General features: G+C 39.7%; 1 protein-coding gene across 2 annotated transcripts in view; it reads left to right on the top strand.

Annotated features, from left to right (window-relative positions):
- The window catches only part of NDUFS4 (NADH:ubiquinone oxidoreductase subunit S4), a 44,507-nt gene that overhangs the window by 2,864 nt on the left and 18,490 nt on the right, over positions 1-23,153 (top strand). The window contains exons 1-2 of one of the 2 annotated variants that reach the window (XM_083403244.1): positions 567-636; positions 7,720-7,798. In XM_083403244.1, the coding sequence (XP_083259370.1) occupies positions 578-636; positions 7,720-7,798 (138 nt within the window). In that variant the 5' untranslated portion in view covers positions 567-577. Of the gene's footprint in view, positions 1-566; positions 637-7,719; positions 7,799-23,153 lie in introns of those variants that run through there. The other variant, XM_083403243.1, reaches the window with a different exon arrangement.

Genomic DNA, 23,153 nt, shown 5'->3' with positions numbered 1-23,153 from the left:
TCATCTGGAAAGTGTGTCCCAGTATTCCTTGCAATGTTATAAAAGGCACTTGATTGCGTGTGCCTGCACAATGAGTTATATTGTAAAGTTTCCTAAGATGTCCATCTCTGATTTCATGATGCTTCACTGTGCCCCTAAAAATATTGCCTCAAGCAATTGCTTGGGTTGCTTATGCAGTCTAGGATTTTAACTCGCTGAAAGAATGAACCCACTTTCACATTTCTTTGAATAGTGGAAAAATCAGACACTAACGATGTCGTAAGCCACCCTTTAATTAGAGCCTATTACCAAATTTTGTAGGACAATAAATCAAAAGCAGTGCTGGTTTTTAAAATTAAGATTATATCACAGTTCTAATTACTGCATGGTATACAACAAATTAAAATGCAAATATGATTTTTGTTGTGTTCAAATAATCGGTATCACTATATGTTCAATATTCATCTTGCATTTTAGAGAGGCATGACTTCTAATTGTTTGTCTCGCTTTTGACACCTATATTTTTCTGGCAGATAAACAGTCTTCTTTGAAAGATCTATTACTTAACCAGCCATTGTGTTTTTCAGGAATCTCAAGAATGTTATTCATTACAAAGCACATATTTGATTGTCAGTGTGAGAAACTTCCATTCTATTGGTAAGGTCATTCCCTATATCCAAAGAGAGCTGGCAATTTCAAGCAGTATTTGAACTTTGTTCTTCAATCAATATGATTGGTGGCAATACAGATTAACATCACATTTTTTCTCTAGACTAAATAAAATTCATTTAGTTTTAGATAAAGCAGAAAAATAAGTTCAATTTTTTTACATGATTCATAACACTGCTTATTATTGTACTTAAAAAAAAAATTACAAGCCCTTAGTCAATTTCTGAATGAAGAAGTTGCCTCTTATTTGTTTGTGTATGTTTCAGTTCCATGATTGACAGAGATTGAACTTTCACCAACCCACTTGTAGGCATCTTTTGAAATAGTTGTACCAAGATGAAACTAAACCATATGTAAAAGTCTTGACTAGAACTCAGCAAGGTTTTAAAAATTTCATTTAAAAGCAGCCACAGAGTGCAGATTCCGCTGAATCTCCACAAAAACCTCTAGGTATTCATTAGGGAAAACTTACAGGTGTTGCTTACCTCTTATTTCTCTGTTTAAAAAGATTTATTTTGTCTTTTATTACTCCTGCTAATAATTCTGATTATCAATTGCATTTTTTGTATGGCATCACAGGATAAACTCTTCGAAGTCCCTGCTTTTGAGGGAATAATTCTCCATTCTGAAAATAAGATTATTTTGTGTACGTATATTACACAGTATTTTGAGTAGATATATATCCTTCAACAGAACAGTGTCCTGTCCAGAGAGCAGATGAGTTGCAACAGCCCTTTGCATAGCTGATACCGCAAAACCTCAAATAAATATAGATAACTTGTTTTCTGTAGAGAACCATTTATTCAGACTCAAAACATCATGACCAATTGCAGCCCCTGGTTGTGTGTACACTTGTCAACTCACTGATGATTGGTTTCACCTAGAAATGCAGTGATATTCATAATTCATAATCTACTGTTTGTAGATTTGTAATTAGTGTGTGTGTATATTTTAAATGGATGTTTAAGGGTGTAGCATGTTCAAAGTACAGTGCTTCAAAATGCAAATTTAAGAGCAGGGAGCAAATTCACATCTGCACATGGCAAAGCAGAATAAGATGTGAGATGGTTTTACATAGGATAGTTACGGATGCAGTCCTGTGCATACTGTTTGGGAGTATTTCAGTTGGGAAAGAATTGCACTGTAAAAAATAGAAGTACGTTGAGGAGATGTATAATGGGGCAAGTGTGTCTGGTTTGTTTTCTATTGTGACAAACATGGACTAGCCTGTGTGTGAATGATTTGTGTGAAGAGTTGCCATTGAATGTGTTAATTCTTCTTGACATTTATACCCACTTCTTCTGAAGTGACCAGAAGGAAAATGGATGGCGGACCTGCCTTACTTGCTAAAATTCCCTCTAAAGCTCCCTTTATGAAGTTGTTGTGAAATTATGCACAACTATTAAAGGTGCCTCTTTTGCATCTGCTCGCACTTGCTTCTTCCTATTTGTTATGCTGTTATACTTCACACAGATATACATAATTGGTTTGTTAAAAATATTTGAATAATAAGTTCGTAAGATAATAGTGTTACTGGCTTTGGTCTAAATTGTTAAGTAAATGATTAGTTAATATATACTTTTTCAGAACTATTGCTAAGGCAATTGAGGCCACCAAGCTAGTGACCATTTTGAAAGATGAAAGTGATGAAATCCCCTATGGGTGATATCCAGTTGTGGCTTTTTGCTTGTTCCACTCATGAAAACAGGAATTTTCTTTTCTCTCCTCCCATTGCATGCCCCTCAGATCTGCTCCTGAGAATGGGGAGACACCCTGGGGGGTAGAAGGTGGTGGCAGGGGGCATGGAAAGAGAAGACCTATTGCATACACAAATGTGATGTTATATTTTGCCCTTATAGTTGTACTGTGCCCTACGTTATTGTAAGTTTTCTTACTAAAGGCGCAAACGCCTTTGATCAGAAGTGAGCAAACTCGTTAACAATTAATAAGTGAACAATGTCAGTGTTGATCGTTTTTCACAATATGACTTATTAATTACTAGGGGGAGATAACTAGTTGTACATATAAACAGCAGCCCTTGTACTAGCTATTTGAAACTGTTCCTTTGACTTTGGGGGACAACCGGCAGCACAAAAATTAAAAAAGTAAAATATCATAGCCTTTCCTGAACACAGAGGTGGGTTGTGGAACGTTAGCTGTTTCATTCCTCACAGTTCTGGAATTAAACCCTTTGACTTTTGTACTACTTTGTGATAATAAAAGCACACTTGTTATTTACTGTGGCTTTTGGTACAATCTGAATATATTTGTGTGGGGAGACATTTGACATTTCAGAAAACACTGGCAGGGCAGAACTTAGGTCACCTGTGGTTTTTGCAAATTTGTAATCCTTCCGCCCCCAGTCGTCTCCCTGTTGCCACCAGCCGCCCACAAATACAGAATTCCAGTACAGTACTAGTCAGGAGCTAAGGAGATGCTGCATGGGCATAATTACTGTTCTGTTAGATTTTGTATTCCTCCTTAAGCTGAAAAGCTGTTGTTTTGCTGCAGCAGTTATTGGAACCAGCATCATTGTCTACCTTGTCTGGTCTAGGCAGCAGTTCCTTGGCTTGTTATCAGTGGGTGACTCTTTCTTTCAGCAATTTTGTTACCAAATTACTCATTTTCTTAAGCAATTGTATGTATAAATAGCACTCTGATTGACCTATTTCGGCATCTGATGCTACGGAAGCATAAAGAAATGCACTTTTTTCACTTGGAGTTTGATAGCACCACTGGTTGTGATCAACATTGGGGGGCTTCAGTTGTATTTCTATTTGTAGCGCTCATATGAAATGCCTAGTAGTTGTTCATTTCCTAAATCATGTTTTTATTACCTAAAGGGTCATGAGTTCAATTTCAAAAGACAGGTGAACTTTCTGTAGTAATTGACTTTGATACATGATACCAAGTAGCTGCCTGACCTTTGGCTAGTAATGTTAAAATTAGTTTTATTTTGGTTTTATTTCATGCACCAAATGAGTGGCATCTGTGTTTCCAAGACAATGTTGTTGCAGGAGACTGATATAGTGAAATCACCTGTCCATGTCTGGACATAATGTCAGGTATCTTTTTTCTCCAAGTTAAGTTCCTATATGTGTACTATCTATCCTTTTGAATATTTTCATTTCAGATCTGTGTTTCAAATTCTGTTTATCTACAATATCTTTAGTTTAGGGTACAAACACAATTATTTTTAGGTGTTTATAAATATAACATAGTAAAAGTCACTTGCCCTGTTTCCTGTGGTGAATAAAATTGTCTCTAGACAGGAAAAGTTATGCAACATAGAAAAGAGCTTGATTTTTCTATCTCTTTTTCCCTGTCAATATGTCACAAAAGAAATATTTCATAGCACTTCTCAGGCGTGTAGTGACTTGCCTGCACATATTTAACTGTAGAAAATTAATGCAATTAATTCTAGGAAAATTAGCAGGATTTAAAAACTGCCAGATAAGTAGTAAATGTGTATATTGTTATGGGGGGGGGGGTTGGTTTGTTTGTTTTGTTCATTTTATGAGATGTATTTTGTGTTTTCATTTTATACTTCAATGGTGGAAGCGGCCCTGTGGTGTTAGGGTCAAACAAACAAACAAAAGCAATAGAGAAACGGACTGGTATTCTTTGATTGAAATAAATTGCATACATTGTACAGTGTACCCCTACCCTCTCTGAATGTAACTTCTTTGGATGTAAATCCCACTGGATATTTCCAGGTCTTGAAGGTTTTGATTCAGGTGATAGCTATATTTATTTATGGAGAAACACACAGCATAATGTATTTAGCAGCGATCTTGGTTTCCTGGGTCTTGACAGCAGTCCGTCAACTCCTGTGGTCCTGATCAGCTGCAGCTAGAGGCGAACACCATCAATCACCTACAAAAACACTGCGGTCCAGGGACCACCAACCATCATCACTTCTGTCTTGTTTTTATTCAGAGTGTAAAACCATGAACTATGACTTTCACTCACTTGTTTAAAGTGGAAACTGCATCGCCTCAATTTGAAGAGCAGTAGTTTTGAGGGTACCCCATGCAGCGTTTGAAGGCTGAGCACCATTCGCGTTTTGCGATTGGCAGTCGGACTTTTGCGACTGGATGGAGATGTCCAGGGGCTGCCCTTGGCACCTGGCATCTCCACCTGCCTGGCTGCAGTCATCTGGTCTGCCGGGCACAGCGGCAGCAAAAGACACGCCTCTTTTTCTGCAGCACAACCCTTGGCAAACATCTAATTCGCCCAGTGTCGCAGCAGCAAAAGATGCACCATTTTTTACTGCCACGCTGCTGGATGAATCAGATGTGTCTTTTGCTGCTACACTACCCTGCTGACCCCCTGATACGCCTGGCAGCATTTTTTTATTTCTTTTTATTTATTTTGCTGCGAGGCTGCCTGGTCTGGTAGCAGAGGAGCAAAAAATGGTGCCTAGACATTTTGCCCTAAATCCCAGGAGCCACATGGCTTCTGACATTCCAATCCCATTTTCTAACACTGATACTATTAACAGCCTTGTACAGATGTTATTGACAAAGAATGGAACTTGAAGGCATGCTGAAGATTGGCTGTGCTTGCCTTTTGAGAATATTTGATCAAAAATGTAATAGAACCACGTCTAGCTTGCACAGATGGGCTGCATTCTCCCTGAAGCAGCAGGTGCATAGCGTGCGGGTAGTTCTGATCCTCACTTGTCACTCTCATTAGATTTACAGACGGCCACAGTGGCAGGAAGTGCCTTTTGGTAGCTTTGGCTAGTTAGCCGGTTATTTGGCCTTTTCTGGAGACTATGGGCCTGGTGTCAGTAACTCATCCTGTAGTAGAGTATGACTAACTTGTGGCCCTCCAGAGATTGAACTTGCAACTCCCGTCAGGCCAGCAACATTTGGAGGGCCACAGATTAGCGGTCACCTCTGTCTTGGTTACTTTCAGATAGTGCTGTATTGCTGCAATGTAGGGATGCTTTTCAAAACAGTTCTATAAGATTCAGTGAGTGCAAAAACGGTTCTGCCAAATTATTGTCTGGGTTTCAGCAGCTGGAACATGAATCTAAACTGATTTTGTTTCCAAGCTTGACTTAAAGAGCTGGTTTGTGCCTTAAAGCCCTAAACAGCTTAAGAGCAGGCTATTTCAGAAAGTGTCTGCCCTCACACCTACCTGCCTGATCCTTGGCTGTGTGGCCCTGCTTTCTGCCCTGTTCTTATGTAAGATATGATAGCACCATCTTATTGCCCCTTTTTTCTTGTGATTCTTATTATGTCCAAACTTTTAAGAAGAGAGTGTACCACTTGCCTGAAATTCTGGCTTTATCTTGTTTGCTTCACATTGGGAGGCATTCAGATATATTTTCTTTAGCTTTCTGGAGTTCACAAGGCAGCATGTGAGACACTCTTAGCTATTTTCTTCTAATTAATGGAACTTTGTGAGTAGCCTTAAAGTTCATTTTCAGTCGGAAACAACTGGGATAGTCTCTGCTTTGGAAGCTTGCTTCGCTTTGTTAAAATATCGCACATCTGGGTAAGCCTGATTTCTAGTCATTATTAAGAATGATGTGTTATAACCAAGATAAAATACTAGTTAGGTTTGCATGCTTGAAAGTGATCTCAATAAATCACCACAGTTTAAATTATAAGCTACTAGAAAGCTAATACTGAGGAAGTAAACTATTTTTTTGCTTTCTGTTTGAAGGTTAGCGTCTTGTGGGAGTGGGACATATTGTCTTTCAAACTTGTTCAAGTTACAGTCAGACCAAATTGCTGACTTTCAAAAATGGTGATGCTCATGTAGTGGTGGAATCTATGCCAGCAAGGCAGCTATGGCACCTCATAAACTCAAAATATAATTTGCATTTGGAAGTCTGCTTGCTTTGTGAATTATGTAACTGCTTCAGAGACAATTCAAAACTTAAAAGGAGTCTGGTTTTTAAATTCTGTCCATAGTAAACTTGCTGATCTGATGTTTCCCAAAGAGGAGTGGGATGGAAGTGAAATAGATGGACATTTATAATGCTCTGTCTTGCTTTTTAAGCTAAACAATAAAACATAATGAGCTGTACAGGTATCTTGATTACAAAGTGGCATACAGTAAATTAATAAAAACAATAGACTAATAAAAAAGATGAAGTCTCAAGCTTCATCTTAAAAAAAAAAGTGTGTGCTTGGAATCTTTCATTTATTTAATGAATATTGATAACTACAGTTGAAAACAATGGGTTGGATCCAAAGAACCTTGAGAAGGAAAAGAGCTGCCACCGCTTTCCTCACATGCCTGAGCAAGAATTCGCATAGTGATATGAGAGGTTAATTCTGTAGCAGTTCTGTTTCCTTCTGCCTACACAGGAGGCTATACAACCTCTTTGAATTTAGTTGGATTTTCTCGCACAGTGTTCCCATTGCAAAGTGTCAGTCCTTTCGTCCAGCGCAAGGACAACTTTTGGATCCAGCCCAGTGTTTGGCCTAATGTACTAACTGAACCATAGAAATGACTTGAATCATTTTTCTGGGACAGATCTTTAGAAGTCAGTTACAGTGGCTATTTGCAGATAAATGTGTACATCAGAGAAATGTTGAACAGGGCCTAGGCATTAATTCAGAATCTGTGTCTTAACTAGTCTCAGGAGTGTTCTTTCATTTATGATCCTGCCTTGAAACTTCCACTGCAGTTTGAATTGTTTGGAAAGGGACTAATGAGTTTAAGTCCTCTGATGCTTCATTGAAGTTCAGAGTTCCAGAGGAGTCGCAGTAGCTTTGCATTTTTTCCCCTGTTCGTTCGTGACAAACCAGCTACTGTACTTGCATAGAGTAGTACAGTCCTTGCCACTGGCAGTCTCTGTGTGACAGAGAGCCTGTAGGCTGACATAAAGTGCAGCCTGTTGTGAACTGCTAAGTGAGAGTCTGCCAAAAACTCAGTAGACAGAACTAATTGGGGGGTGGCGGGAGGTGGGTGGATTTTTGAGCCCTCATTGCTCTCCCCTTTTTTTACAAGATGGATATTGTTAAAGTAACTTGTTTATGTAAGATTTGTCTGCCTCTATTTTCTCATTGCATGAATCATTTTTTAACTTCAAGTCTTGCACTGCAGGTCACTGAACACTTCCACATGGCGGCTGGCACAGGACCAAGCTCAAGACACGCAACTCATCACAGTTGATGAAAAATTGGTAAGGGCTTTCTGCTGCGTACGCTGCCTTGAGGGTTGTTTCTGTGCAACAGGTATTCAGTCCTCCATAGGGTACTGGAAAAAGAGTGTAACTGCCGAGTAAAAGGCCTTTCTTGACTAAAATGGGTACCTTGGTAAATCATAAAAGTCATAAAATAGGATAGGATAGAAGAGTTGGAAGGGATCCTGAGGATCATCGAGTCTAACCTCCTGCAATGCAGGAATGTGTCTTCAGGAAAAAAAGTGTGTACAGTGGTGCCTCGCAAGACGAAAAGAATCCGTTCCGCGAGTCTCTTCGTCTTGCGGTTTTTTTCGTCTTGCGAAGCAAGCCCATTAGCGGATTAGCGCTATTAGCGGCTTAGCGGGCTTAGCGGATCAGCTGATAAGCGGCTTAGCGGATCAGCTGTTAAGCGGATTAGCGGATCAGCTGTTAAGCGGCTTAGCGGCTTGGGAAAAGGGGGGGGGGAGGAAAAGAACCCCGCAGGAACTAGCAAGACATTTTCGTCTTGCGAAGCAAGCCCATAGGAAATTCGTTTTGCGGAGCACCTCCAAAACGGAAAACCCTTTCGTCTAGCGGGTTTTCCGTCTTGCGAGGCATTCGTCTTGCGGGGAAACACTGTACTGAGATATGCAAGAGTTTAAAATACAAAATTATGCATCTTGACTACATTCCTGTTGACTAAATTGTGGTTAAGAAGCAGTAAAAAACATTTTTAATGTGACATATTGGAATCTGCCCACTTCCCTGTTATACATGAATGATTTACAAACACTTCTTAAAATTAACTGTTGGGTTGTCTCATTTTATCGCAACACAGTTTAAAGAAGCCGTGTAAATTAATTGTAAGCTGTGTTCATACACCCTGTTTTAAATATGCATGAAGGATTGCAATTAGAAACAACTGTGTAGCATTCTTTTGCTAATCATTACCAGATCATAATTTTGGCAGCCTTTAAGTTCTAACATATTGCAGCGTGTGGTCCATCACTAGTACAGTGATGCAACCTGATATTTATGCTTACATTATACAATGGCCTGACTTTTGTTGTAAAGCATCCAAGACTCCTAGTGGGAATGTCATAGTTAAAAGAATAATTTTCATTGACAATTGTATCATGTTTGATTTTTGGAGATGGAAAATGGTAATAGAACCCCTAAGAATACATAAGTTGTAGTGTGCTTACCTTTGAACATTGCGAGAACGTACCTCCTTGAAAGCAAATGGCAGTGGCTTGGGAAAACTTGCAGTGCTACCTTAATTAAACAGGGTGGTTATTGAAGGATGTATCCAGCCCCTCTTAGCAAGTGCAGAGCTGAATTCTGGGGGGATTCCCAGCTCATCTATGCATTCAGGAGCATTTCAGGGTATCAGGGTGGGGATCAGTTGTGCTCCCCCTTTTCAATAATGCCATTACAATTAATATTAAATAAAATGAAACTTTCCGATTGACTTCTTCAGCGACATTATCTAGCAATATGAAGAACAATTCTTGGTGCAGATTTTGTTGAAATGCTTGGTCATTGTGTGGGAGCACACTTAAATTCAACTGCACTTTTTTGTATTCTTTAAATATAGTAGAATATTTTATATGTAAGACAGCCTGTGTAAGTTAAGTTCATCTTACAGGTAAAATGCACTCTGTGTTAACCCTAGATACAGATTCTGCATATGCTGCATATTTTTACAGGTATTTTTTGTTAAATGAATAGTTTCCCCCCTAAAATAATACTACTTGTTATCAATCAATCCTTGTAAAGCTTGTAAAGCTATTGGGGGGGGGGGATTCTCCAAACTTCTTAGAATTAAATATGCCTGTTCTAATTTACCCCTTGCCCTCCCTAGCCTATTTGAACTTCTAGTCACTTACAAGTATCATTTGAAGTACGGCTAGACTAGTCTTCACTGAATTTAGAAATGTGGACCCTGAATGAATTAACGATCTATAAGATCATTACAAAAAGTTCAGTTTGTGCTTCTGTGGCAGACTGAACTTTTGATGTTTGATGATGAAAAATAAATTAATGCAATCCAGTTTTAAGAAGTCTTAATGTCAACACCCACAGCAATGAGCCACAAATTTGCATCGTGTCCATTTAATGTGATAAAATTTAATAACCCAAACTCTGGTTACTCGTATATACTTTGAGACTGACTCTGTAACTTCCTTAACTTCAATCAGAATTATTGAAATTTGAATGGACTACCCTGCAAATGTCTTCCTCTCTTGCCACTAGTCTTCTAGCTCAGTGGAGCAGCTTTAATATTATTTCACACAACCCCAACCTCTCAGCGGTGCGAGATTCTAGGAGTTCCAGCCACTCACCCAGGGTCCCTGTTTCCTTTTGGAAATGAGGCACGGTAAAGACTCTGGTGTCTTTATGATATATGGTTTATTTACACATATATACAAGCTGAGCCCCTGTGTTGGAGGGGCTCCCACCATTGCACTCCAAGAGGGTCTGATCCCTCCCATAGCTGCAGCCTTAGATTCAAACAGAAATCAAAGATAACTCTAAAACATGGGTCTGACCCTCTCTCCAGCTTGCTGCATTTTACCATCTGCAGTATCACTGCAAAAACTCCATTCTAAAATCTCCATTCCACTCTTCAAAAATTCTTCTTTTCATCTTCTACCTGACTCAGAGCTGGAGGAGGGGCCTCTCCCATCTGTCTGCTTTTAATGGTCCATCTCCCAAGGCGATTACTTCTTCAGGAAGCCAGCCTGGCTTATATTTTAACATTTGCTGGGTCCAGGGGTTAAGAGTACCCACAAACTCGAGCACCCACCAACTTATAACTATATCTATATCCTTCTATCCATCCATCCATAGAGACAGACACACAGTTCATAATACTGGTTCATCATGAGTTTTTCTGGCAAAGGGGCTGCCCTTATTTTCTCACCTTTTATTGCTGAAATGGGATACTATGCAATAATTTGACTGCATCATGTTTCAGTGGAGTTGACCTTTAAATGTGTTTCTTAAATTTGAATGCCCTTATGGTGACATTGATAAAGTCTGCAAAAGAAATAGGCAAAATATTGTAGTGATTCCTAGACTGGGAGACAGAATGTGGACATTTGCAGAGGATAATTTATGTGGGTGATACGTACTCAGCTTAAATGAGACACGAAGAAGCCCTCAATATAGCAGAATAAATACTTTCAAAAAGATTCCTCGTTTAGCCTTGCCACAGATGTTTTTCCTACATCTAAACAGTCAGATCTAAAGCATGGGTCCTTCTGTAGCATCCTGAGTTTGTGGCCTAACAGCAACACCAGGTGAACCATCCATGGGTTGAATTCCAAAGGTCTGGAGTTTATCCTGAGGAGCTGATATCGATAGCTTGCCAGCTGATCTTGGCTGACATTATAAAATTCAGGGTGAGAGGTGGCCCCTCTAGGCTTTGTCTATGTTGGGAAATTGCCCTGTTGCTGACGTGAGATGTCAGCAGTGGTCTCCCTTAGTGAAACTTAAAATGATTTAACTTCTACCATATGAAACAAAATTGGTTCCAGTACTATTATAGAAATCCTGTTTCTCCTTTTATAAAGTTGTGTGTGTCACATATAGTTCTCTTAAACTTCAGTAATCTCTGCGGTGTTTCTGCATGAGCCCTCGTGCCTGTTAGTCCACTCACAGTCTGATTTGTTGAGTTGTAAATATTGCTCTTCCAGATCACTTTGCAGCTCAAAAACAGGAAAATATAAAAGTAGCTGTCCTAATTTGTCTGTATGCTATAGCAAGAAATGCTTAATCCAGTACGTAAGTACCACAGTACTATTGTTAATTAAGTAATAATAATACTAGTGGCAAGTTGTTGCTGGCAAGGTTGGCATAATAATAATAAATACTGCAACTCTGATTGTGGGATTCCTGGTCAAAATGAGTCAACTTCCTAAAGATTTCCAGGTTGGTATAAGATGCCATTTGCCCCCATTCCAGTTGGGCTTTGTATATTGGAAAGAATAGGAGAAACTTATCCCTAAACCGGCAGACTTCATTCAGGACAAAGGAGTAGCAGGAATCTTCCCATAGAGTTGAAGGGACCAATGTTAGCCCTAATGAACTGTAGAGATGTAAATGGGGTAGAATTTAAAGGAGCTTTAGAGATATCTTGTACTTTTAATGTCCTCAGTGTGGTTTGGAGCCATACTTCTCACATTGAGAGTCTGGCTGCTCCTAAGAGAGGTACCCTGGGTGTAATGTAAAGTAGACCCATCCCTGGCCCAAAAGACACGGACTGGAGTAGAAAGTATTGTTTCATTCTCTCCCAGTCAGGGGTCATGTGCCCACCCACTTCTTCAAGTGGTAGTAGTGAAGGACCAGCAATGCAACCCTTTATTTTTCATGGCCTGTTTTGTTTCTGCAGGGAACCTGAAAGCATCTCTGTGATCCCTGTTTGCTCCTTTGATCTGCTTGACCTCAGACTGGAGATAACTGAATGCTGCCAGCTGAGCTGTTTGTCTTTACTTTGTGCTGGTTACGCTTGGAGGCCCAAATAATTCTTTTGAGTTAGGGGTGGCTCTCTGTGACACAGTTTTAAGACCTCTTGTAGATAATGCTATGGATACCTCAGTATCTATTCTGGAGCTTAGTGATACTGAAAATTGTGGTCATTGTTGTAAGGTTGACTTGTAGATTTCGTGATCAGTTCTTGAACTGATAACACAATAGTCCCAGTGCAATCTTATGTGTGTCTACTCAGAAGAAAGTCTCATTTAGTTCCATAGAACATACTCCAAGCAAGTGTGTATTTCTGCACGTAAGTGAATTAGAAGAGTAAATATTCACTGTGGGTATCTACAGTCAGACTTTTACCACATGCCCATTAACCTAGGGGGCATGCTACAACCCCCAGATTGCTAGCCATGATATCAGTATTGTTTTTCAAGAACTCTGTATGATTATGAGTTAGTAGAACACCAGCCAGTAACAGAAGAACTCAGTAAAATTAGAAAATACAGGTTGGTATTTTGAGGGAGCTGGACGCCTGCTTAGCTGAAGATTTGAAGCATTCAAAAGGAACAGAGTTTGAATTATACATTTCATTTCTAAATTTCTTTTAACATTGACTTTCTAGCTGTCACTTCAGAATTGCTGGTAATATAAGGCATTGTACAATATTTTGCATTCAGTTAGAACATTTGTTACTGCCAATACCTCAAGCAGTATGTTTAACAGTCTGATGTACTAATGGCCTAAAATTGATTCTTACATTTAACTCAGTACTTCTGTATTTCAAGAGTGTGTTTCATTCCTGTTATAGGATTTACTGTGGTTAGGGGACACCATTGGGTTTTAAAAATGAATGCAAATGAAAACTGGCATAGATAAAGATGGTCCATCTTGGATTGGGCAAGTAGGCTAATGGTCTGATCTGGTATGTTTGTTAGTAATGAACAGATTAATGAATTGCAGTTAGGAATTAAATATAATAAGAGCTACCTGAAAATGGAGAATACAGGAGCAAAGGAGAACATTTCCACAGAGTTCCTAAAAAATTCTTTTAAGACTGGTAAGAGAGATGAATGTTTAGTTGACAGACAGAATAGCACACTATGGTTCTTAAGCTGAAACAGGACTTGTAGTGCTAGACAGATTTACATATTCCCTGGTATGTTAGGAATGCCGCAAGATTTATCTTATTTTAGTAAATGCATGTCTTACCTTTCCACCTGGGGACACCCTTGGCAACTAACAATATAAAATACCAAAAAATTACACTCAAGTAAAACTTTTAAAAAACATTTACAAATGAATAGTTGAATAGCAGATAAGTACCAAAACACACCAGCCAGTTAAGTTTTTTAAAAAAATTCTGCCAAAAGAGGCAGAAGAGGGCAAAACATAGATCTTCCTTGGTAGTAAAGGTAAAGGGACCCCTGACCATTAGGTCCTGTCGTGGCCGACTCTGGGGTTGCGGCGCTCATCTCGCTTTATTGGCCAAGGGAGCCGGCGTACATGTGGCCAGCATGACTAAGCCGCTTCTGGTGAACCAGAGCAGTGCACGGAAACGCCGTTTACCTTCCCGCCGGAGCAGTACCTATTTATCTACTTGCATTTTGACGTGCGTTCGAACTGCTAGGTTGGCAGGAGCAGGGACTGAGCAACAGAGGGTTTCACAACTTGGTGCAGCTCCAGAGCAGTCTCTTTAAGACTTACCCCACAAATGTGCCTCTAATAAAGAAACCTCCTCTACTAATCCATCAAGTGTCCTGACCACAAATGATTTAAGCCTTTAAAAGTAATAGTTAGCACTTTGATTTGAGTCTAGAAATGAATCAGTAACCATCTGGAACCACAAAGGATGGGCATCTTATGTTAGGTTTCCCTGTAAATGACACTGATAGCTTAGATTAAGTTTCGACATAGGGAATGTGTTGTGATTATGCAACTCTCCCTGGGGATCTTATTGAGTGATAGCATAGAAATATCCATAATGATTTTTTGATATATATATTTTTTGCAAATAAGCTCCCAAAATGTTAGCAACCCTCCTGTGTATATGTCCCTGAGAAAGAGAGACGGGGTCTGCCAAACTACTCACCAGGAAAAATAGTTAACCTGGGCAAGTAGCCTGATGAGAAACTACAGGTCTGAGTTGTTGGGACAAGAAGTATTGGCTTACTCTTTAAAAATACTACCCAGCGACATCTTTTCGTTCATGCAAGGACTTCCGCTTCAACGGAACTTCTCCTTCCACAGCATCCCCCACTCCCCAATCTGTTTGGGGTTTTGGATTGCGGGGGTGGAAAAGGAGGGGGAGATTGCAGGCAGAAGTCCTTGGGCAAACAGAGTGACTTCGTTGGACATGACTCTTTGCTAGGAATGTCTTGGATAAATCAAAGGTCTTAGTTTTATAATGAGCTGCCATTATGAGTTTGGAATAAATTAAAAAGAACCGAGCTGAAAGGCATCCCTTGTAATCTTTTATAGACATAACATGTCCTATAACATACTTTGGATGAAATGTGGTTTAACTCTTGCTTGTCCTCCGTCGTGAGATGTATGAAAAGGACTGGGTTCGTGATTCGTATTCAGCAGATGAAGTAGGCTGGAGGAAAAATCCATGTTTAAAAGGCAGGGCCTAAACATATTTCAGGCTGCTGTATTTGCATTTTTGTTATTGGAGATACCTTCCCTAATCTAAACATAACCTTGTCTTTGCTGGCTCATGAAAACCTAAATCCTAAACACATATCAGTAGGCTTCTGGCACAAGCAAGCGATTTTGCGCAATTACTAAAATATCCTCTCAAATGAATTGTTCAGTGCTTCCTAACTATGCTGAAAACTCCATTTGTGGGAACAATGTTCCAGCATTGTACAAGCATCCTAGAGGCGGCCAATTCTTCTGTACAGAGATTCCCCAGAGTGCCTTCCCCACAGGACAGGCTCAGGCCTTATCTGCAGCTTACAGTGGTACCTCGGGTTAAGTACTTAATTTGTTCCGGAGGTCCGTTCTTAACCTGAAACTGTTCCTAACCTGAAGCACCACTTTAGCTAATGGGGCCTCCAGCTGCCGTTGCACCGCCGGAGCATGCTTTCTATTCTCATCCTGAAGCAAAGTTCTTAACCCGAGGTACTATTTCTGGGTTAGCGGAGTCTGTAACCTGAAGCGTATGTAACCTGAAGCGTATGTAACCCGAGGTACCACTGTATTCTGTGCTCCAATACTTGTGGTTTGCCCCATTTAGCTGCTGAAGACTAGTTTCACTCTCTCGTCTCCATCCAAATATATTCTTACAGCTAGTTCCAGTTCAAAGCATAGTTGAAGGACAGCTGTATCTTGGACGCAGGCATTGGAAGGATTACAACTGCCATGTGACCAAAGCTTTCTGTTTAAACTGAAGGTTAATGTCATTGACAGGAGGAAACTTTTCTTCTTTGACCTTAACAATATAGGAACTGGTTTGTTTGTTTTTCATACACTCACAAAAATTTGTTGAAGAGAAATCTGGAAGAATTGCAGTGTTGCTTAAGATAGCTGTCAAATATCCTGAATTCTTGGCACCATTCTTACTGATAGGATAGCATTCTTTCTTTGCTGACCAGTTGACAGAATCATTATATGACGACTTGCATTTACTCTGGCAAATTTTATTTCAAGTGTCTTATGACCACATGAGGCCCAGTTATCTGAGCTGCACTCCGACTCTGAAGCTCAGTGAGTATTCCCCACTAGAATTTAATTGTTCCTCGGCATCTACCAATCAGTCCTAACTTTTTAATAGAATTGACTCTCTTAATAGGTTCCAGTGCCACATTGTCAACATACAACCATAGAAGCTGCCTTATACATTGAGTCAGTCCGCTGATCTATCTAGCTCAGTATTGTCTCTATCAGTGGGACCCACCTTTAATCCAAACATCCATTTCGGGAATGCTTTTCTAGTTTGAAAACCATGTATTTGTGTTGCAGTTGTACTGCTGTTACAACCCACTTTAGATAAGGCTTCAGCCTGGTAGTGGGCCCTTATCCACCAGTTCTGGACCAATGATCTACACTGACTGACGACAACTTTCCATGGTTTCAGATAGGATCTTTCCCAGCCAATACAAGGGATTTAATCTGGAATTTACTGCATGTACAACATGTGTTGTGCAACCAAGATATAATTCATAGGGAGCTATGGTTAGCACAGCCCAACAAATCCTCATCCATTCTTCATGTTTTTTTCAACCTACCCCAATGAAATTGCAGTTTTTATTATAGGGAGGTGTTTTCTAGGGGAAATATGGAGGCTTTCTTACTTTATTTGCTGGTTGCTTGATATGCTGTGTCCTATTAGTACACTCTTCCTTGGACTAAAGGACATAACCATTCTTTTTGTTTACAACAACATTAATGTTTTCTATTTCAAACATTTGATTTCTTCTCCCACCCATCTTTTCCAAGGGTAATTAAGGAACCTCAGAAGCAAATCCAAGACATGCCTAAATAACTTGGCATGGGGCTCCAATGCCATACTTCTTAGTACACTGCGGTCCTTACTACTTGAAATTCTTACAAGAGCTGTAAAACTATGCTTAATTAATTATATAGTTCTTGATTTTAAACATGTTCATGCACATAAATTTGGAGAAGAAAAATAACTATTACATGAAACTGTTTTCCTTGTAATCTGTGTAGAAATTAAAGTGCATTTTTGCATTTTTAAAGTTTCTAGAAAGTTTCATTTATGTGAAAGGTGGAGTTCTACAGGAAAGGGCAGTCTTTCTTGTCACACTTATTTCAGCTGTCTAAAGCTTAAGCTATAAGCACAGAGTGCACAGAATATGTTAAAATCCCAATTTAGTCCTTTTTTGTGTCTGGTGTTACACCTTGCCTCAAATGCTGGCTGCACTTTCTCTGCTTATCATTACTGGTTTAATTTGATGAATTTCAAGTAGCCCTGATGTTTAAGCACATCAGATTTGTAGCTGTAATTGCATTGCTGGAAAAGTTAGTATATCTGGGGTCTGCAGACTTTTTTGGGGTGGCTTTAAACTACATCTCCCTAGAGGTGGGTGAGGTTTTCTCTTTTGAAGTTCTTTGAACACAATTTGTTGATTGAATTAGTTTTTTAAAAGGGGGGGAATAGAGATTTGCATCCTTGAAAAGTGAAAGAAGATAAAGTTGTTAAGACAAAAGTAGCTATTTATCTGTATGTTCATTTCTAGTGGAAGCTGATATCACTGGTTAGTATTTGGCACTGTAACTGTAAACTGGTTCAGTTTTAGATATAGAGAAACTTTTAGCAGTATTTACTAGACAAAATAACTCCAAACTGGCTTTAAAAGCAGAGATAACTAGAGCATCATCTGTTTGAATTGTACCCTATTGCCACAGAACCCATGTTAGCTGTGGAGTCTTGTTTTGTGTATATGGTGGCATTGTTATGAAAAGAAATTCCAGATTAATTAGATGGGAGACAAGCTTCAGACTTAAAGTCAATGGAAATGTACAATTAATTTATGGTCTGTTTTGACTGTTCACATTTAACGTTTAGCGCAATTTATTTAACTTTATTTTAGTCCTTCTTTTCCAGAATGCTTAACTTTCAGTTTCTTTTGCATTCTTCCTTCAGTAATTGTGCTCATGATTATCACTTTGAAGTCTGCCATGTTGAAAGTGATAATCAAAGCCACAATTAGTGGTGGCAGATTCAACTCCGCAAGTAGTGTATGTGAAGCAAGGGAGTAGAAAATAGAAGCCATTTGTAAATGGGCAGACCTCTGCAAACACTGCAGTGCCTTGTCTTCTATTCCGGAGAGCTTACTAATTGATTATCGGCTGTCATGTAGCAACCTTAGTGGTGAAGGTACATTTTAAAATAGCATTTGATTGATAGAAGGTGCAGTAATATGCCACATGATTTTTCTGTTCAAGAACCCTTGCAAATGGGCCTTGGGGCTAATACAGGCAAACCAATACCCTTAAACTTTTTGAGACGGTGTGCATTTCTGTAATAGAACCATATAGCTTGCAGTCCCCCCACCCCACCCCAAATGAATGCTCCAACGCAGCCCTTTCAAAATAAATGAATAGGATTTTGAGAACAGAGGTCACGGTAACATAGTACATGCATATTTATATTTAGAGAAGTATATTCAATTTTTAAAAGATTGATAATTCATTGCAATTCATTGCCTGCCAATTAATTCCCTCTTTAATTGGAATACTGTATCTCAATTCAGCCCCCAGTGCTTGCTGCCACTTGCTTTTCTAAGTAATTACTGTTTGATTAAGCATGTGGTAGTGTTAGCAAGCTCAGCTGGCTGGCTAGTGATACAGAGCTTTCTGTAAAATGTCTGCAGGCAACAAGTTCTCCGCCAGTCGACAGACTGTAGCAGTGGCAGATCTAGCAACGAAATCAATATATTTATCCTTGTTTGTAAAAGGGTTTTATGGTCTTCCAAAAGAGAGGCTTTACATGAGAGATGCTCATTTCCCAGAATGGCATTGGATCATCATTTGCTAGCTTTTCAAGTATTTTTGTGGGTCAGCAGCAGCTCATTTTGAATTACTAACCTGACAAAATACTTTTTTTGTGATGGTAGCTACATTTAGTTTTCAGATTAAGGGACTGGTGGGTCTGGCTTTCATTTTTTCAGTTTCTTTTCACTTTGGTACATGGCCGTGCTATCTCTGCTAGGTTGCAGGAGCGTCTGAGATTGGGGGTTATACCATTTTTCTAACATCTCAAGTGTCTGTTTTGTCTGCTCAGGGCATTCTTGTGCAGAGATTTCAACGCTTTAGTCTGGAGCACTGGGTCAAAGGATATGTCTCTTTGGAAGGCAGATGGGAGACCTTTTTATTCATGAAGTAGCATTTCACTTTACATCAAAGAATAGTAGGTTTTCAGACCTCATTATGATGGAAGTTCAGTGCAGCCCTTTAAGAAGACATGCAACATATTCAATCTGTTTTAGATGCTTTGGGAGACACTTGTCATAGTAACTTTGCAAGGTTTCGAAATTTGCTATCCATAACCACTCCAATCCAGCATTAGTTTAATGCTCACAGAAGATTTCTGTGCATTCATTCCCTGTAGTATCAGGAACCACACATGTAATTTCTGAACTTAATTTCTGAAATCAGAACCATACGAACAGTGCAAAATAGCTTTCTTGGGGTGGTTGGGCAGGAGAAGGCATGCTGCAAGACTGAATCCAGCCCCTTCCCCTGTTCTGAGGAGGTGACAATTCTTGTACCTTCCATACAAATGGCTGAGATTGTCATTGTCAATAATAAATGTCCCTTTAGGACTCCTTTTAAAGAAAAGCCTTTTGTTTTACAATTAATTCCAGAAATAACACAGAATTCTAATTGTTGGGGTCTCTTAATAAGAGCAATTCCATAACAACTCCCTGAGGTGGCAGAATTCCCTATCCTTGTTGAACACCCCTCCAATATCTTATTGAATTTTTCTATTAAAGATTCTTCAGCTTCCCTGCAGAAGTTTTTCATGAATTAGCTACCTACAGTTAGAGCTTCCTCTAAACTAATCTAGTGTCTCATTGCAACCAGCTACAAACTAAATGTGCTCATTGAGCCTTCCCTCTAATATTATATATTTCATTATTATTATTTTTTGAAATTATGAATTTCACATATTTGGATTCAAATAAACTGGATCCTGTCTGGTTTTTTTGAATCCACCTTAAAATATGGGTTCAAGCATACAACCAGAAAGATTGCTGCAGCTTCTTATGGAAGGCCGGGGGCAATGGCTTCCTGTGATATTTCAGGTCAGCTTTTCCCAACCTCAGTTACCGTTGGACTACAATTCCCAACATTCCATACTGGCTGAGGCTGATGAGAGTTGTAGTCCAAGATTGGGAAAGGCTACTTTCGGTCATATGTGATCATGCTTCAGCTGGTCTATAGTATTACCTCTTTAATGTGCCCCCACAGGTCTGTAATATGTCAGGGGTGTTGCATAGGAAGCATATAAGCCCTCTTGCCTTTCTGTGGGGCTGTTTCGCCTACAAAGCAGTTGATACGGCCAGGCTGAGTTCAGCATTAGGAGGAGTGTCTGGAGGGGCAATGCAACCAGACACATTCCTTCCCCCCCTGCTACTAGAGATCTGTGTGGCAGGGAGAAGGATGTTGGGGTCTGCCAGTGCAAGAGGAAAATCTGTGTGGGTTTTGTTCAATACCTTTTTAAATTCAGATTTGCTTCCCTAAGAGAGTTGAAATCTTGCCACAATTTGGAAAAGACCTCCTTAATTTGGTTTGGCTTTTGCTGAATTTGGAAAGTTATTTATTGTTTATTTTTGTTACTATATTAAACAATAGAGAGAGAAAACCTCTAAGTTGCTTGCATAAACACAACAAAAGACGACTTCTACAACAAAGAGGTTCCTGTTTCTGGTTTGTAATCCACCCTAAGAAACGGGGCAAGGGAAAATTTAAAATAAATGTTAACAAATGTATCCGATATTTACAGTTGCTGAGAGGAGAAACGGGAGGCGGGTATATAATAAATGTGAGTTAGGAAAACAGGCTTCTAGAAGTAGTGTTTAATGGGGACTTGAAAGTTCTAGGCATTAATTAACAAAACGAAGTGAAAGTTTAAACTGTTAATAGCTGTGACATCCCTAAAGCATAGCAGTGTAGAATGCTAACACTAACAGTTCTCTATTGTGTACTATTTTAACAGGGTAACTGTGTCAGTTCTTCCCAGCTCCCCTACCTGCTGCCTTTGGAAATAATCTTCATTACTTGGTGCTTGTTTTTCCGCCTTTCATTAACAATGCCTATCACAGCATGAAAGTGCAACATCTCTCATTACTCAAAATGGGGAAGAGTGGAGGGGAAGTGTATTGGCTGGCAGAGGCTAAATACTTAGGGCACAGCATCTAATACTTCCACTTCCTAAAATAAGATTTCATATTAACGCTGCAAGTTAACATAAGAGGACCTTCTAAGCCACTGCAGAGGCTTCTCTAGAGTAGCCTTCAGTAACCTCCATGTGTTTTAGGCTAGCTGGAGTTGATAGGAGTTGTAGTCCAAAATGTCTGAAAGGCCCCAGGTTAGTGCAGGCTGTTCTAGACCCAAAATCTTTGCCCACACTGTTTACTCTGTGGCAAATGCGTAGTTGTGTTCAGCTCAGCCTTGTGTTAATTTATTGATAATGATTGGAATTGGCATGTTGGACCCCTTTCCTGTTTCCTAAACTGCCCTAGCCTCTTGCGTGTGAACATTTAAAGCTCTATGTGTGCCTTTGTGGCCTGTCTTCCCATACAGTTACACATTAGTGGGAGAACCTGCCTTTAATTCTGTGGTTAAGTTTGTGTCCAGGGCAGCTGTCTACCAGCTCCATCTGGTGTGTCGATGGAGACCCTACCTGCTTGCACACTGTCTTACCAGAGTGGTACATGCTCTGGATAGCTCCCACTTGGATTACTGTAATGCGCTCTACATGGGGCTACCTTTGAAGCTGATTTGGAAACTACCAGAAAACTACTCTGTGGCTACCAGAGTGGCGACTGGAAGCAGCCACCAGAACCATATAACACTGGTCCTAAAATATCTATATTGGCTCACAGTATGATTCCGAGCACAGTTCAAAGTGTTGGTGTCGACCTTTAAAGCCATAAATGGTCTCGGCCCTATATCCCTGAATGAGCATCTCCACATTTGAAGATGCTTTGAAGACATTTGAAGGAGGTCCTATACTGGAATTTTTTTAATGTTTGATGTTTCATTATGTTCTTATATTCTATTAGAAGCTCCCCAGAGTGGCCGGGGCAACCCAGTCAGGTGGGCAAGTGGGGTGTAATAGTAGTAATAGTAATTCTTTTTCAAAAAAACATCTCAATAGCTTTTAGTGAGTTGGGGAGACACTGGTTTTGAGACCAAAGCTTTCACAGAAAGATGTCTATGTCTAAGAAATAAGTTCAGTAAAATCCATAACTCTTCCCACCCCCCTTTATACAACCCTTTCTCTCTTCAGGCATGCTTTACCTCTGCAATGATCGCAGGTTCATCAATCACTTTAGCCATGTTTAGGTATAATCCTGCATGATCAGAATACTAAATTGTGGGGAGAGCCTCCATGAGCACAGCAGACTCTGCAACCCCAGCGCATGGAGGGTAATAGGAATTTGACAAAGTGGATGAAGCTAGCTAGCGTGTCCATTCTCTCCCCATTTCACCATTCTAATTATGTAAAGAGTACAACACCTCAATAGTTGCTCCATGCATCTCAGGATGACAAGATAAGTTATGAGGATGATAGAGAATATTATTGCAGGGGGTTGGACTAGATGACCCCAAGACCCCCTTCCTATTCTACAGTTCTATGATTCATTGTCAGCTTTGTGGAGGCCATTGCTAGCTGTGTTTTTGGTCAACAGTGTAAATGGTTTGCTATACAATGGAGTCAAAAGAAATCCTGTGCAACTCCCCTTAGCTGTTCTATAGTCATAGTTTCTTCTTTTTAACCATTATTTCCTGATTTTTAAAGCAGAAAATAATGCTCATTGTGGCACAGAATGGCAGCAGCAAGGTAGCAGTGGCAAACTGCCAGAATCTGCAACTGAGCATATTTGGTGGGAAATTGCTCTTAGTTGGCCTTTCTCAGGTTTGTGTAGCATGGTGCTTCTTTGGGGGAAGATGAAAATTCAGAAATCTATCTTTCTGCCTGCATGTCTAATCTGACAGTTCCTTTTGTGTTGAACTTCGCTGCTGGTTTTCTTGTGTTTTGTCTGAAAAACTGTCAAGTAAGAAATGCATATACTTAAAGCCTGTGTGTGTGTGTGTGTGTGTGTGTGTGTTTGGAGTGGATGAAAAATTTGGGTGTCTGCCTGCAAAGGAAGCAATTTTATTCCTTTCTTTCTGTGGTAGGGGTATAACTCCC

The sequence above is a fragment of the Podarcis tiliguerta genome (genome assembly GCF_965153285.1).
Source record: "Podarcis tiliguerta genome assembly, chromosome: 11".
Classification (NCBI taxonomy): domain Eukaryota; kingdom Metazoa; phylum Chordata; class Lepidosauria; order Squamata; family Lacertidae; genus Podarcis; species Podarcis tiliguerta.
The sequence above is the reverse complement of the archived record's forward strand: the minus strand, read 5'-3'. Positions and strand labels throughout refer to the sequence as shown.